Source organism: Moschus berezovskii, chromosome X (assembly GCF_049115385.1).
Source record: "Moschus berezovskii isolate FMDL1 chromosome X, NW_MosBer_1.0, whole genome shotgun sequence".
NCBI classification, from domain to species: domain Eukaryota; kingdom Metazoa; phylum Chordata; class Mammalia; order Artiodactyla; family Moschidae; genus Moschus; species Moschus berezovskii.
In genome coordinates this window covers 121,288,778-121,306,528 of record NC_142488.1, presented here as the reverse complement: position 1 = coordinate 121,306,528, position 17,751 = coordinate 121,288,778, and the positions used below count along the sequence as shown (strand labels likewise).

Genomic DNA, 17,751 nt, shown 5'->3' with positions numbered 1-17,751 from the left:
ACATCAGAGAGTGACTCCTAACTAGCTGTAGAAATCCACTTGGAGGTATCCTCAGGCAAGAGAAACAGGATATGGAGAAATGTCGAAATAGAACAAATTACATCAAAATAGATTGTGACTGGGACTGAATGGAAGGCCTGGGGCTGTGGATTGGATGCAGGAGTGATGTTAAAAAAAGGTCAGACATAAGTGTTTATACCTAAAGAATAGCCATTTAGCCCTTTCTTAAGCCTCCTCCCAATGGATTCCATGGATCCAGGATAAAGTTACCATCAAACTCAAGTTAAACTTAAGACTCAAGTTTACCTATGCTTCTTAAAAAATAAGATTGTGGAATTCTGAAGTTCTCTTACCACTAATTTATACATTACACACACACATACAGAGGCATTAAAAACTGCAATATGTGAAGACTATATCAATGAAGAAATCTTTGTTTAAGGAAAGAAGAGACACTCTTGTTCTGAAAACTCTTCATAGACTAGACTATAACCAATCTTACTACTTTTGGAATCTTTCATTCTTTCAGTATATCTGCCTGCTGGCTGCCTGTGTGTTCACACATGTGTATGCATGGCTCCTTGCCCTCAGCAACTCATTTTACAACTGTCGCCAAAAAGCCATGGTGGCCTCCTTTCCAGGGTGTTGGGAAAATAGATGGAGATTTGGTTACATTCAGTGTCTCTAAAAATAAATTCTCTTTTTCCAGATGATACCAAATTCTCAGAAGCTGTGCAGACTTTGCTTACCTGGATTGAGCGAGGAGAGGTGAACCGTCGCAGCGCCAACAACTTCTACTCCATGATCCAGTCGGCCAACAGCCATGTCCGTCGCCTGGTGAACGAGAAAGCTGCCCATGAGAAGGACATGGAGGAAGCAAAGGAGAAGTTCAAGCAGGCCCTTTCTGGAATTCTCATTCAATGTGAGTGGAAGTCCTAGTTCTGCTGGAAGGATGAGAGGGCACTTCACTTAGTCATCACTCTCTAGACAGGAACCAGGCCTCCAGAGCCATCCTGTGTCAAGAAGCACCTCCCTCTTCATCACTGCCTTAGCTCTCCTTATATTGCCAAATGCCCAAGCTCCAGTTTCACAGGAACCATGTATGCACTTCCTGTGTTCATTTTCTCTGGAGTATCTACTTCAGCTCCTTAGAAACACTGACACTTAGGCAATAAGCTTGTGCTTTTACTTTCCCTGGTTCTCAAAGTAAGTTACAAGCAGCCTCAGGCTCCAGTGGAAAACTCAGAATTTCACTGCTGAAGTTAGGATGTAGTATCAGGATTTGTAAGCTTCTGAGCTTCAGATTTGCCTCATTATTATTGTATAATATGCTTTTCAGGTACTCCATTTTAGGGATAAATTGTAATTATATTTTCTCAGGTAATTGAATAAAAGCCAAATTTGCTACTTCTACCTTTTATCTTTAGTTTCCTTTGACATTTCCTTTACTGATGTCAGTAGATCCTGGGAGGGCACAAGAAGGCACTGAAATAGCCATTTTCAAAAATTAGTACCACACCAAACCTATCTAAGTTCTCTTACATGAGACAGGGCAGAAAAATTCTCAAATAATGATTTTAGTTCCCCATATTATAAAACAATGCACTCTTCCCTTTTGACTGAGAAACTATATTCACATTAAGAATGAGGGTACGGTTTTATGACTTTGGTTTTAAACAATTATGGCCTAGTCTTCTCATATTTGACTTCCCATACTTGACTTATACATAAACAGGATTAAGGAGGAGTTGTTTCATTTTTCATTTTTATTCTGAAAATTCTATGGTCATAGAATCTGGGAGGAGAAAGCATATGTTTTTAAGACTTCAGAATAAATGGGAAAAGAGAGTAGCAAGCCTCAAGGGAATATAAATCCTTAAATCATCAGTAAACAAGCTACCAATAGGGCTGCAAAGAAAGAAATAACATCTCTGAATTTTCTTATTGTGAACACCCAGCCAGGCAGAGGATCGTGTCCTTCTTCTCTTTTCCCAGAAAAATAGTCATGACTGTTTTCCCTCTCTTGAACCAATTGCAATAAAGCCCCGGAATATTTGTACACGTTTCCTCATTTGACATTTTAAGGGACCCTGAAAAATACTTTGTAGGACTGCACTTACGTGGTGTTCTTGCATAATACTTGTATTTTTCCAGTCAACAAGCCTATCTAAGTAGACTTAAAATAGGTCCCATCCACTTTAGGTTTTGATTTGTTGCTTCTGGTTAGACATACCTCAGAATAGTAAGAGGATAGATTCCATTGAAATGAAGCATTCAGGCTTATTCTGAAGGTCTAGTTTAAGAAACCAATGGTCACAAGGAGCTGGTATATTTCACTGCTTGCTCTCATGCTGTACTGGGTCAATAGCACTAAACCACATTCACCATGACTCTTGCCTCTCCTGCCTGAATGAATACACACTGCCTGTATTAAAGCTTTATTCACCATTTCACCTCAAATCTTCTAGAGTTCATTTTTCCTTTATGTATACTGATATCTTTGCCTTTGAATCCTCTTTAAACTCATGGTACCCCAACACACGTAGCCTTTTCTTTTTTTTTTTCTAAGCACAACTGTAGTCAAGCAGTGTCGTAGGAGACACACTGAGCTGATGCTTCTCGTGTTTCTTTTCTCCTCTCTTTTGCCATCCCTGGGTGATGCTCTGGCTGATTCAACTGTTGATCTGATGCTGCAGTCGAGCAGATAGTAGCCGTCTACCATTCTGCCTCCAAACAAAAGGCTTGGGACCACTTCACAAAAGCCCAGCGTAAAAACATCAGCGTTTGGTGCAAACAAGCTGAGGTTAGTAACTTTTTACTCTGGTAGCCCCTCAGGGGGACAGTTTCTTTCTTTAACAAGTTATTGATTTGGAGTTTAGCTAGAATTAAATAGTGCCAAGCTCCCACGGCCACAACAAGTCCCTAATGAAATACTGAGACAAGTTCTATAGCCTGTCCCTGTGTCCTGACCACCTGCTGCCAAAAGGTAATAAATGTGCACGTGTTGTCTTGAATGCATTCTGCTGGATGGAAATCTTAGTAGTGAAAATGTAGCTGTGATAATTAAAAGTTTACTTCTCTAAGCTAGCTAGTCTTGGGTACAACAATAATTACTGACCTGTGTGTCTAGTGGTAGTGATATTAGGGCTGTCTTACATTTGTTAAAGCATCTTGACAATTAAAGCTAAAAGCTGCCTGGTGGTACATTGGAGCACTGAAATTTCTGAGCTTCTTTTATCAAACCTGCTCAGCCATCATTAAAGGTGGCAGCTTTTAAAGGTAACAGAGGACTCTGATTTCAAATTAAGATGGACACACACCTCTCTGCTTGTGCTCAAGTGACATTTTTAGCGTAACACTAGAATGTATCTGATGGGATTAGGTTTTGACTCTAAATCCAAGATTAAAAACTGAGATGGGAGGTTTGTTTACACTGATATGCCTTTGGAATGGTGTGACATAGGCCTCCAGTTCTTCTTTTCGTATGGGTAGCTTCCTTACCCAGTCAGCCCTGACGCCTTCAATCTGTATGCAGCAGCTTTTTCAACTTCGTTTCTGAATCCTGTTTGCAGTCTAGTTGCAATCCCATTGTATCTATCAATTTAGGTTGTTATATTCCTTAATATTTAAATAGCATTTGTAGGGAATTTACATATTATAAATATAATAATGGGCTTCCCTTGTGGCTCAGTTGGTAAAGAATCCGCCTGCAATGCAGGAGACCTGGGTTCAATCCCTGGGTTGGGAAGATCCCCTGGAGAAGGGAAAGGCTACCCACTCCAGTATACTGGCCTGGAGAATTCCATGGACTGTATAGTTTATGGGGTCACGAAGAGTCGGACCCTACTGAGTGACTTTCACTCACTCACTCACTATATATTATAAAACACTTTCACACTGGTTATCTCACCTACAGGAGCCTCCCAGTAAGTGTGGTGCAGTGGAAAGGACCCGGGACTTGGAGTAGACGTGAATTCAAATTTCAACTCTGATTTATTATAGCTGCGTGATTTTGAGCAAGCTGGTCAGTCTTTCTTAGTCCCTATTTCTTCACCTGGATTCAATGAGATGAACTATGTAGACAGTATGAAAATGCAAATACTATATAAATGAGAAATAGTATTATTTCAATTGATCATTAACAACTCCATAAGGAATAATGAGTAAGTAGAGTGTCTGTGTTTTACATGTGAGAAAACTGAGACATGGAAATGTTAAGTGATGTACACAAAATGACACAGCTAGTAAGTGGTCAGTTCAGGACTGGACATTCTTCACTCTGCACTCTGGTATAAACTGCCTGGTGGTCTTGAGCCAGTCATTTACTCTTTGTGAACCTCAGTTTCCTAACCTATCAAATGAAGATAATGATCTATCTCTTCTGTCCTTCATGAGAATACATGACATAGTCTGTGTGGCAACAATTTGAGAATCATGAAGAGCATTTAGAGGAAGATAAACCCACCCCTGTTCATAAACTGACAGTCTCTGAGCCATCAGTTCTGACTCAGCCAAGAGATCAGGGAGTCACTGCAGAGAAATCCTTGACAATATCAGCTCAGTAGAGGGTCCGTTCAGTTCAGTTCAGTTCAGTCACTCAGTCGTGTCCGACTCTTTGCAACCCCATGAATCACAGCACGCCAGAGTCATACAAATCCAGAAAGTTTGTAATTGTTTAAAAAATGATAATTAGGATCAAAAAAGGAAGTGATTGTCTTACTGTAGCACAAAACGATTTTAGAATGCTAGAGCTACCTCATGTTGTGGAGCCCAACAAAAAAAATTCAACATTTCAATTCAAATGTGTACTGAGCACATTCTCTGTCTCAGTATTATGACAGGCAATGCAGAATGAGGTGGTACAGTTTGTCCTCAGTGAGCTAAAAAGTGTTTTAAAAGTGATCAAGGGGAGGGTTGGAGTTTAGCACCTAAATTTCAAGTAGCCAAAATCTTTAGTTGGAATAATTCAGAAAAATAAAAGTTGAGAGAAAAATGCTCAATATGTCTTCCCATTGTAGAAAAGCCATACTAGTGTCTACCTTCCCTTTGAAACACATACCTGCGTATCCTTTTCAGGGGTTGGAACAGGCTGTCTGAAGTGCCCTGCCCATTATAGAAAACACTACCCTATACACTATTTCCTTTTTCATAGGAGTGGCGCCTCTTGTTGGAGCACTGACTCACCTAGCCCACAACCGTTTCGTAAACAAATTTGCAAAAATGGTCTCCATTAACACTATTCATCAAGGCTCTGCAGTTATAGCAAGCCCATATATCTGGTGGCTATATGCATGCATGCATGCGCAGTCTCTCAGTCATGTCTGACTCTTTGTGACCCCAAGAACCATAGCCCACCAGGCTCCTCTGTCCATGGAATTTTCCAGACAAGAATATTGGAGTGGGTTGCCATTTCCTTCTCCAGGGGATCTTCCTGACTAAGGGAATGAACCCTCATCTCTTGTGTTTCCTGCTTTGGCAAGCAGAATCTTTACCACTGAGCCACCTGGGAAGCCCCTGGTGGCCATACGCTTGAGTTTAGTTACCTCCTCAATAAACTTAGCTATGCTAGTGAGCTGGCCATTTCTCTGGGGCTATGGAGAGCTGAGAGTTACACACCCTGTCACCTAGTATTGTAGCAGAGCTTGCTTGACACAATGATAAGGACATGGCCAGCATGACTTACTACATGTTTGGTGATGTGCCTTGCAGAATTTGTAAAAACCTAGAAAAATGCTTCCTGATTGTTGGATGGGACTAAATTAAGGTCCACCTTGAATACTGCAATCTTTATAAGTAAAACTACTGACAGTGGCACATAGCTCCTGGCCTTGCTCTAGCATTGTATTCCCTAAACCTGAAAGATTTCTTCTGCTTTATATTGGTGTCTGGCATTAAATTTTTTTTCACCTCTGTGTACTTTCACTTGATGACAGGTAATGCTGAGGACTAGAAGGCGGTAAAAGTGACAGAACTGTCCTCTTAAATCGGGGCTGCCTCTTAGAACCCTGCAGAAAATCAGAGCATCTCAGTGACTTAATCAACTAAACTGGGTTTTTCTTGATGTAGGCATCAAAGCTACAACTCCTAAGCTAGGGGTTTCATCAAGGTAGAAGAGTCTGACACAACCTTTTCTACCAGTTGCCTTGGGGAATAAACCAGCTGGTGACCTCCTCATGTCACAGAGTACCTGTTCTTTGTCTCATTGTCATCCTCCTTCCAGCAGCCAACACTGTCTCACTCTGGTGAGAGAAGGTACAGAGTAAGAAGAAAAAGTCCTCACTTTCACGGAGCTAAGGGCACTCACTCTGGCAGCATCTGCCAGGCAGATGATAATGAGTCTTTTTCATTGGTTTACTTTCCTGATTTATGTGTGTGAGGCTTCTGCTGATATAATTTGAAAGGGTAATAAAATAAGAGAAGGCTGAAGTCCCTCCCCTTAATAAGAGTTAGCATCTTCAGTGACTTTACTGACAGTTCTGAGTGTTGTGGGAACCCTTTTTCTATGAAATCATTGAAAACCTGTGTATTTCTCTTACTGAGATCTTAGCCTACATTACAAGTTGGGTGGTATTAATATATAAGAAGCTAGAGCCATAATGGTAGGCACTGGAAGATACTCCCTTGCATTCTCCCTGATGTGAGATTTTATATCATTGGACCAGAGAAAAGGGACATGGTGATTACATATCATTAATAGCATGCTTGTGAAGTAAAATACTGTGATTGCTAAAATCATTCCAAATTCTGAAGACCTGGTTGCAGATAAATATTCAAGTCATCTGCATACCCTTGTTTTAGGACCCATTTGCACTAACACTAGCTTTTGCTTTCAGCCATCAAACCACATGCCAACAAAATTTGAATCAACCAAATTTGTATTTCCATTATGTAGCATACAATAGACATTGATTGAAAGCCTGTGTTTGTGCTTTGGTTCATTGGCTTGAGCGGTATCTCAGAATCAAATTTCTACATATGCATAGGACTTATCTCCCTCTCATCTGCCCTTTTGCCACTACTGTTAATGTTTAAAGTCTGGGTAAGTACATTTTTGTAATGCAATTCATAAGGAACTTTGCATCTCTTATAGTTGTGTTCCTGTCAAAAAACATGAGTAAGATGAATTTAAGTCCACATAAATTTCTTGGAAACTATATAGTTAGATCATTAATGTTCAATGATTTATGATTTGCCTACTTTATGATAAATCAAAAATGTCAGCTGGTACCAAGATGATTCTTTTCATGCATTTTCCTCTGTCTAGGGTTTTCATTTTATTCTATGTTGAAAATGCTTTGTCCTCCATTGTGGAGCAGTATGTGAATATCTAAGCTTCACAAAAAGTTACCACATGGAGAAGGAAATGGCACCCCACTCCAGGATTCTTGCCCAGAAAATTCCATGGACAGAGGAGCCTGGTGGGCTATAATCCATGGGGTCACAAAGAGTTGGCCACAATTGAGCGACTGAGCACAGAATATACTCAAAGGCATCATAATGCATTTTGAAAAGTCACTAACCGTTCACCGTTTAAATAAAAATATTGCAGGTCTACTATGGGCAACAAAGTGGTGTAAAAACCTTAGGAGGGCTGTCTTACCTTTTTTGATGTACTCCATCAGTGACGCGACCCAGTCAATTTCAGGTAGAGATTTACAAATGAAAATTTCTGGAAAATGTTTTTGTATGCCATTGCCACTCATGTGTGCTTCCCTGGTGGCTCAGATGGTAAAGAATCTGCCTGCAATGCAGGAGACCTGGGTTTGATACCCTGGGTAGGGAAGATCCCCTGGAGAAGGGAATGGCGAACCACTCCAGTATTCTTGCCTGGAGAATTCCATGGACAGAGGAGCCTGGTGGGCTACAATCCATGGTGTCGCAAAGTGTTCGACATGACTGAGCAACTTTCACTCACTAGAAGAAGTGTAAATTCCTTGGACTGGCCACTCATTTGGCTTCAGTACTGGATCCAACAGTCAGGATGGGAAAAGGGGCAAATCTAAGAGGCAGCTATTTCTCTTGCTGCCTACACTTCAGTGACTCAAAGTCCTCCTCCTGCCTGCTCCTGTGTCCACACTAGGTAGAGTGCCTTCCTTAGGTAAATGCCACCTTTCAGTTCTTCACTCTGAAGGTATTCGTTAGGGCTTGATTCCAAAAGTAGAGCTTTTTTGATCTATCAGAGAATATAGAAAATAGTCATCTTTAGATATCAAGTGCTTCAATGGTAAGGTTTTCAAAGTATTAAAATCTCATTTACTTTACTTAGAGGTGGTGTCATTTACTGAATGCTGTCCCTATGTTTACTGTCATCTGGTGCCCTATAACTGCTATTGTTCTCTTTGCTTATTTATATTTATAGAAAAGTAATGATATGGGCCTTAGTTTCTGTGTAGCTAAGAAGGATTGGCTAGTGGTTAGAGGGCGCTAAGCTTTGCCACTTTGCCTGTCTGGCTGAATATCTATCTGAAAGCAAGCTTCTCCTTAGTTTTTCTTCCCCTGGTTCCATTATCAGCTAAAGGAACTGGTAATTCTTGTTTTTGAAGTATTTTGAGGCATTGAGGTAAAATTTGCCCTTAGGTCCATTATTTTTCTAGGGATTTTTTTGAAGCTGGGAAAGATCTCTAGATAAGCTGTATCACTTAGTTATTGAACAGTTTATACTTCTAAGAAGAGATTACACTTTCTTGCCCAGCTGTAAGCAGAAAAGATGCTTTGCAGATGCTGAGCAGCTGCAGGGCATGTTTTAGCTATCAGTTAGATCTTCCAGCCCTAGGACATTTCCCTAGAAAGAGTACAATTTATTCTTCAGAGAAGCACAATAACTTTCCCAGAGTTAGACAACATGTCTGTGAATTGAAAGTTAGTCTCTGCTTATACTCTCTGACAGTCTACATTTTTGTTAGGCACCTAGGAGAGCCACGACTTTTCCTGATGAAGTAAGTTGTACAATACTCGAATTTGCCAGTGTCAAACCTCATTGTGATCACCTTTCCAGTAACAGCTCTTTGATAACTGAAATCCAGACTCCTGAGATAGAATGAATTCTTAGAAATGAGCAATTCCGTTACTGTTCTCTGTGCAATGAGTTTGAATAAGACATAGTAAATCTCTCTCTTGACACAGTCCTCTAAAGTTCATTTTTTCTCAAGCAAGTCATTATTTTATTCTATTTTAAGTAATGCCCCTGCAGCACATGGAGGATCCTATGTTAGTATTTCTATTTTTTTTCTGTTTTTTTTCATTACTTCTTAGCTATCAGTGATAATACTGAATAGCTCACTTTTTAAAAGGTTCTTTTATTTATATTTTGTGTAAACTTACCTTGATATAGAAATATTTTTCCTGATAAAAGGAATGAAAAGGGAGAAAGGAGAATATTAGTTGAAGTCGTGATTAAATGTAGCATTAATTATTAAGAAATCCATTTGAAATATTTATAATCTCCCTAAATGGAGGCAATTTTCACCAGACAGCTTTGGACATTTCCTGTATTATGGCCCAATTGGGGCTAACCTAGGCAAAGAATTCTCAGCTCAGTGTGGAGGAGCCCCTGACAGGCATCAAGTGGCCTCTAAATGATTGCAAGCTGTTCAAAAATAGAGTTCTCATACATGAATTTTTTGAAAAAGTGACTTTTCCAATATTATCTCAGTCATTTCCATTGTTCTTCATACTGGATCTGTTTACACCCGGTAGCACGTCCCTTCAGCCTGAAGAACTTTCTTCAACTTTTCTTCTAGTGCAAGTCTTTGGGTGACAAATACATTTACATTTTTCTGAAAATATATTAAATGTCATCTCTATTCTTGAAAGAATCTTTCTCTGAATGTAGAATTTTGAACAAATAGATATTTTTTTATTTCTTCTTGCACTTTGCACTTTAAAAACTTATTTCCCTAACTTCTGGCTTTTACTGTTTCTGAAAGAAAATTCTTGCAGGTATATCAATTAATTAAGAGTTTTACCTGCTGATAGTGAATATTTTGCTTTTAAGTCTTTGGATTCTGTTATATTCTTTTAAAGATTGTTCATTTTGTTTTCTTTTGTTTTAGTGGTCAATTTACTTCATTGAATTTAAGCTAGAAATTGTCTCTCTTTGCTGGCAACTCAAATCTCAGCTGAGTTTTTCGCCTTAGCTGTGTGGTTTCGAATCTGCTGTGTGCTTTCATGGTTCAGGGATCATGCAGAATTTGAACAGTTTTTATACACAGAATTTGGATTCCTCTCTCTTTGGCTGACTACTTTCTGGGATCCCCTCCTCACTTTCCAGTGGCTGTCCAGTGGTGCCCTGAACTCTCTCCTTTATTTCTTTAGGATATAAAGCCCGTGGATTTTCTGTTTAAAAGTTAGCCACCCTGTGAGGTTCTAGTTGTAGTCTTCTCAAAATAGAAGTCCCTTTAAAACTGGAAGACCCACATCCTTCTTCCAAGAGTCAACTCTTCTTCAGAATGTACCTGCTTTTGTTCATCCTCTAATGCCATCAAGTAGTTAGGGAATTGGTTTGGTTTTTTGTTGTTGTTATTATCCAGGGATTCCCTGGTGGCTCAGAGGTTAAAGAGTCTGCCTCCAATGCGGGAGACCCGGGTTCAATCCCTGGGTCGGGAAGATCCCCTGGAGAAGGAAACGGTAACCCACTCTGGTATTCTTACCTGGAGAATCCCATGGACGGAGAAGCCTGGTAGGCTACGGTCCATGGGGTCGCAAAGAGTCGGACACGACTGAGCGACGGAACGGACGGAATTATCCAGGGAAGGGTTGATCTGGTAGGAGTTCAGTCCTAATAGCTCATTTGTCACTCTAAACTACTAAACCTGCATATGTTTGATTAAAATTTGTGTTGAGTAAGACTATAAGGGGAGAGGAAAGAGGATGGAAGGCAGTGAAATCAAAGGATATGATATGGGAAGGTGAACATGGCAGAACCTTAAGGGAAAGTCCAGAAATCCATGTGAGTAAGAGATGGAAGGTGTTTCATGGTCAACAGTACTGTGTAAAATGGGAGGGATACAAGAATCGTCAGCTGCTAGAGCTCTGGTTATAGAAGGAAAGCCTATGCAGGGCAGAGTGTACAAAGTTTGCTTTGTCTATTGAGACTGTCCTCAGCCTCAACATGCCCCTTTGCCTCTGCCTTATGACCACTCCGAAGTTTTGTTACCCATTTAAAAAGACCCTTCTTTCCCTTGTCCTTAATTCTGTTTATTTCCTCAACATTTTCAAGGCTTTCCCACCTAAAAAGCTTGCCTTTCAACCTTAGGAAATTCGCAACATACATAATGATGAATTAATGGGAATCAGGAGAGAAGAAGAAATGGAGATGTCTGATGATGAAATAGAAGAAACAACAGAAACAAAAGAAACTGAAGAATCAGGTAAAGAAAATTCTGCTTTGCTTTATTTAACTAACATCTGCTGGAAGGGATGATGCTTTAAAACCATTAACAACTGGTAAGGTACAGGCACAAACCCATCAGACTGGAACCAGCTAAAAACAATCTGTGAGGCCATATAAGTACACACTGGCTGAATGTCAACTATGTGGCTACAGGACTTTTTGTAGTCTTAATTTACCCCCATTTTCCATCATTAAAAGTAGACTTTTTATCCTAGGAGCACTGGACATTTAGGCATCTTTGTTCTATATTTGACCTGGACTTATATGTTCTACAGTAGAAACCATAAGATGGTTTATGTATAAATAGCCAAACTTTTAGGGAAAATAATTAGATATCTGCATCACTTTACACCAAAATTAGTAACAAATGGATTGAAGATTCAAATAACAAAATCTATATGTAGCAAAAGAAATTTTGGAAAATGCAGGAGTTGGTTATATAATTTGGGTTGAAGATCTCCAAAGATAGAAATCATAAAAGATATTTTTGATAAATGTATCTGCATAAAAATTAAATATTTCTGTTTAAAAATCACAGAGTTAAAAAAAAAACAATCTACAAACTAAGCAGAAATATCTACAATATGAGTCTGCCTATCCACTGCTTTCCATTGTGGTTACTTGGAGGTTTATCAGGAACCAAACAAGGGTCTACAAACAGCTATCTGGGTAAAGGTTTTTGCTTTTACCTAATCTAGTCAGGCCCTCACTGCAAGATGATGGCCATGGTATAAATCCCCAGAGGAACCCAAATGGCAAACCTGGTGAACAGTATAATTAGAGCATCCTTCAATTTCATAGCAAACTGTCTTGAAGTGGGGACTGCCATGGGAGAAACTAAAATCTCGGCTAAAAGATCAGCATCTTCGGGTAAACCATTCTAGATAATCTTAGCAGTCCACAGGCACAGTAGAAAGGACACTGGACCTAAAGTTAGAACACGGAAGATCTAATCCAAGCTCTGCCATTCTTGACCTAGGAAGGACTTCTTCTTCAGTGAGCCTCAGCTTCCATGTTTAAGAAATACATTATAAAAAAACATTTTAATATAGATTTTATAATGGTTAAGTGAATTCCTTCATTCTTTTATTAGCCATTACATTCCAGGAACTGTGCTAGACATTGGAGACATGGTAGTATACTGCCCCTACTATGTGTGTGTCTGTGTGAGAGACAGAAAACAGATAGATTACAATGCAAATTAGAATTTATTGATGTTTGCATGTTAAAGTGAGCAGCTTTAGCCACTTGCACGATCCCAGAATCTTCACTCGTAAGGAAAAAAAAATCACCATTCAGACTGTTTTTAAAGCATTCATTAGCTGTTACATCTGAATCTCCTTTATTTTTGCCATATGTTAGATCCCTAAACATATAAGTGTCCATATATATTTAATAAACCCTTTACAATCAGTGGATAGGTAACATTTTCAGAACAGGGAACTAACAACTGCAAACACATACTATAAACTTATAGCCAGAATAAACCAAAAAATGTAATAATAATTGAACTATTCAAATGATCTAAGTGTTTAGCTGAGATATTTTATAGCTGATTAATCTTTGACGTGTAGGATTGCCTCCACCTCAATATGTGCAGTATTGTATACAGTGTTAATCCACTGTTACCCTGAAACGAATGCGGCCATAAGTTTGAGCATCCACTTGATAAATTGCTGAGTTTGAGGAGTTATTTGGGGAGGAGAGGGGTATATGGGAGATTCAGATTGAATGTACTTACTAGGGTTATATAATTGCATTTTGCTCTGTATCTCTTTTGAGTTAAAAGCTGTATTGGCTACTGCACAGAATCTTATTCGTTTAGAGACTGGAAACTCCCTGACAGATCATCTTATAGCTATTTTCCTTCCTGTTCCACATGCCAGGATGCTGCTTTGTCAAATAAAGCTATCTACAATAGACTTAATGGAGCTTACCAAATAGCTTTTCTCCCAGAAGGTTTCAATTCATTTTAATTCAAGGACTTTTGTGCATTTTTCTTCCCCTCGATCGTGTCTAATTTTGTTATCACATGTCTCTAGTACTCAACTGCAGAAATCCTGCTCAGTATGAGCCAATGAGGAGGGCCTCCATTTTTATCTGAATCAGCTGCATATTTTAGTTATTGCTTGGCTCCAATTAAAAGCTTAAACAACTAGATCTCAAAGGCTTTTTTCCTCCCTCTCCATGCTACCAAACTTGAATTTCAGGAGCCTATAGCATGTTTCTAGTTACATTTATTTCCCAATGAAAGTATGAGTCAAAGCTAGCAGTCTGTTACCTTTACTTGAAGTGCCACGAAATTTCTATTCTGTGAGATTCTCTATGCTAGCTAACCTCTATTTGTGATTCAGGACTGGAAATACTCTTGCCATGGAAGAAAGGACTGCTGTGCTCAGAGCAATGTGTTGAAGAGGGAGAATCACATCAAAGCAAATCATGATAGTGTGAAACTATTTCATTCTATTGTTAGCCATGATGGAAAGTACATGTCCTCAGTAAACATAAGAATAGCTATTCCCTTTCAGTATGTATCTTCTGCTTTCTTCACTTAAACTGGTGGTTTCAGATTTGGTATATATATATATATATATATATATACACACACACACACATACATATATAAATCATTGGGCTACCTTTTAAAATTCAGACTTCTGGGCTGCAGAGTCTGATTCAATAGGTCTGTAATAGAGTTTGGGAATCTAAATTTTATCAAGCATCCTGAATGATTTCTATGATCATGATCCAAGAAGCTCATTCAGAAAACATTGACTTAGACTAATTCTCCATTGTTCTAGTCAAAGTTTTCTCTTCAGTTGGTATCCAGTCTCCTTCCTTTTCTCCTCCTACATCCCATTATTCTCACTTTAGGAGTTGATCCATTAGTTAACAAGCATTATGTCATAAAAGCTGATAGGTATAAAGATATATGTAAATACACATAAAATGTAAGAAATACCACTTGGAGTGACCTGGAAGATACTGATTAGAATGCAGCAAGGGCAAGAGATATTAGTGTGGGCCAGAGTAGTTGCCATCAGTGAAAATTGATTAAGGCCTTGAAAGTGAACAAGTTTTGATGAAAGGCAAAAAAAGTAACAAAGCATCTTAATGCAGAGAGGGAAAAGGCAAAGGAGTAGAGCTTAAAGAGGGAAATAAAGATGATGCGTAATAAGGGTATAAAGGATTGAGTGAGCAAGGTGGGTTTAAACCGTGGAGGACCATGAATGCCAAGCTTAGCATAGTAGGCAATGTGTCACTATAAGCATGCCTCTCAATCATGGCATTTGTATGATAAAACCAACATGACTTATATATTTTAGGAGATAATTTTGGATTGAGAAAGATAAGCCATAGACTTTTATAGGAATTGAGATATAAAATGATAAAGATTGGGACTAGTGAAGGCAACAGGAACTGAGAAAATGGTAGAAGAAAAAAACAGAGAGTATGAGATTAAAGATGCCAAGAGTCATTTGGGGGGAAATAAACCAAAATCTCGGGTTCCAGATTGGATGTAGATGATGAAGAAAGGAAAGAACTCAGAATGAGCCTAGGTTTTCTAACCTGGGAGAATAGAAGGTTGGTGACTGTATTAGTTTGCTAGGGCTGATATAACAAGTACCACAAACCAAGTGGCTTAAACAACAGAAATTTATTGTCTCACATTTCTGGAGCCTAGAAATCTGAGATAAAGGCTCTGGCAGGGTTGGTTGCTTCCGAGGCCTCTGAGAAAAATCTGTTTCATACTTCTCCAGCTTCTGATGGTTTGCTGGCCATCTTCAGTATTCCTTGGCTTGAAGATGCATCACCTCAATCTCTTCCTGTTCACATATTTCCCCTGTGTGCATGTCTGTCTCTGTGCCCAAATTTCCTCTTTCCATAAAGACAACAGTCATATAAATCTATGCTGCTGCTGCTGCTGCTAAGTCACTTCAGTAGTGTCCAACTCTGTGTGACCCCATAGACGGAAGCCCACCAGGCTCCCCCGTCCCTGGGATTCTCCAGGCAAGAACACTGGAGTGGGTTGCCATTTCCTTCTCCAGTGTGTGAAAGTGATAAGCCTGACCTAATGACCTCGTTTTAACTTTATTACTTCTGTAAAGATCCTGTTTCCAAATAAGGTCACATTCTGAGGGCTGCAACATATCTTTTTAGGAGAACAGATTCAATGCATAACAGCAGAATTGATAGAAATGGACTGATGGATGGGACTTCTTTGCAGAATATAATGAGATCAGCTTCAGAGAGTAGGTCATTGCCGTGCTGTGCTCAGTCACTAAGTCTTGTCCGATTCTTTTGTGAGCCCGCAGACTGTAGCCCACCAAGCTCCTCTGTCCATAGGATTTTTCAGGCAAGAATACTGAAGTGGGTTTCCATGCCCTCTTCCAGGGGATCTTCCCAACCCAGGGATCTAACCCACGTCTCTTATGTCTCCTGCATTGCAGGTGGATTCTTTACTGCTGAGCCAGTACATAGTCATTGTTCAGTCGCTAAGCAGTATCTGACTCTTTGCAACCCCATGGACTGCAGCACAGCTGGCTTCCCTGTCCTTCACCATCTCCCAGAGTTTGCTCAAACTCATGTCCATTGAGTTGGTGATGCCATCCAACCATCTCATCCTCTGTCACCCCTTTTTCCTCCCGCCTTCAATCTTTCCCAGCATCAGGGTCTTTTTCAATGAGTCACTTCTTTGCATCACATGGCCAAAGTACTAGAGCTTCAGTATCAGTTCCCCATGGACTGTAGCCCTCCAGGTTCCTCTGTCTATGGAATTCTCCAGGCAAGAAGACTGGAGTGGGTTGCCATTCCCTTCTCCAGAGGTGATTCCCAACCCAGGGATTGAACCCGAGTTTCCTGCATTGCAGGCAGATTCTTTACTATCTGAGCCACCAGGGAAGCCCAGTAGGTAGTTAGAAAATAAATATAAATGATTTGTATACAAATCAGGGTTGAAGAAAGTAGAAGGAATAGAAGATAGTATTGATAGTACAAAGGTGTTGGCTGAAGTCTGGAGGATACAAATAAATGAATGTGAAAGACAAGTGAGAAAGAGGAGCAAAGGACTGAATACAGAACTTTGAGAACTACCCACAGTAAGGAAGAAGGAAAGGAAGAGGAGTTCGCAGAAGAGTTAGAAAAAGAGGAGTCTGAGAAGCTGGAAGAAAACTAGAAAAGCTTTGGATTATAAAAGCCACAAGAAGAATTTATAGAAGTAGGCAATAAATAACATTCAGTTCAGTTCAGTTCAGTTCAGTCGCTCAGTCGTGTCTGACTCTCTGCGACCCCATGAATCACAGCACGCCAGGCCTCCCTGTCCATCACCAACTCCCGGAGTTCACTCAAACTCATGTCCACAGAGTCGGTGATGCCATCCAGCCATCTCATTCTCCGTCGTCCCCTTCTCCTCCCGCCCCCAACCTTTCCCAGCATCAGAGTCTTTTCCAGTGAGTCAACTCGTCGCATGAGGTGGCCAAAGTATTGGAGTTTCAGCCCTAGCATCAGTCCCTCCAATGAACATCCAGGATTGATCTCCTTTAGAATGGACTGGTTGGATCTCCTTGCAGTATAAGGGACTCTCAAGAGTCTTCTCCAACACCACAGTTCAAAAGCATCGATTCTTCGGCGATCAGCTTTCTTCACAGTCCAACTCTCACATCCATACATGACCACGGGAAAAACCATAGCCTTGACTAGACGGACCTTTGTTGGCAAAGTGATGTCTCTGCTTTTTAATATACTATCAAGGTTGGTCATAACTTTCCTTCCAAGGAGCAAGCGTCTTTTAATTTCATGGCTGCAATCAGCATCTGCAGTGATTTTGGAGCCCAAAAAAACAAAGTCTGACACTGTTTCCACTGTTTTTCCATCTATTTCCCATGAAGTGATGGGACCAGATGCCATGATCTTTGTTTTCTGAATGTTGAGCTTCAAGCCAACCTTTTCACTCTCCTCTTTCACTTTCATCAAGAGGCTTTTGAGTTCCTCTTCACTTTCTGCCATAAGGGTAGTGTCATCTGCATATCTGAGGTTATTGATATTTCTCCCAGCAATCTTGATTCCAGCTTGTGCTTCTTCCAGCCCAGCGTTCCTCATGATGTACTCTGCATATAAGTTAAATAAGCAAGGTGACAATATACAACCTTGACGCACTCCTTTTCCTATTTAGCAGATATTATGAAGAAGAAAGGGTAACACTGTTGGGCAAGAACTATTTTAGTAGAGTGATAGAGGTAGGGGCCAGAACATATGACAAATAAGGAGAGAAAGTGGACAAAGACCACAGGTCCCAAAGTTGGTGCCGTTGGTGGTGTAGTCACTAAGTTATGTCCTACTCTTGCAACCCCGTGGACTAT

General features: G+C 40.0%; 1 protein-coding gene and 1 long non-coding RNA gene across 12 annotated transcripts in view; one reads left to right on the top strand and one right to left on the bottom strand.

Annotated features, from left to right (window-relative positions):
- The window catches only part of LOC148773441 (uncharacterized), a 115,736-nt gene extending 114,911 nt beyond the window's left edge, over nucleotides 1-825 (bottom strand). The window contains exon 1 of the long non-coding RNA XR_016036966.1: nucleotides 750-825. This is a non-coding gene — a long non-coding RNA (uncharacterized LOC148773441). The remainder of the gene's footprint in view (nucleotides 1-749) is intronic.
- The window catches only part of ENOX2 (ecto-NOX disulfide-thiol exchanger 2), a 299,140-nt gene that overhangs the window by 248,604 nt on the left and 32,785 nt on the right, over nucleotides 1-17,751 (top strand). For all 11 annotated transcript variants that reach the window (XM_088834185.1, XM_055437793.2, XM_055437789.2 and 8 more), the window contains 3 exons: nucleotides 710-922; nucleotides 2,697-2,803; nucleotides 11,255-11,369. In XM_088834185.1, the coding sequence (XP_088690311.1) occupies nucleotides 710-922; nucleotides 2,697-2,803; nucleotides 11,255-11,369 (435 nt within the window). The remainder of the gene's footprint in view (nucleotides 1-709; nucleotides 923-2,696; nucleotides 2,804-11,254; nucleotides 11,370-17,751) is intronic.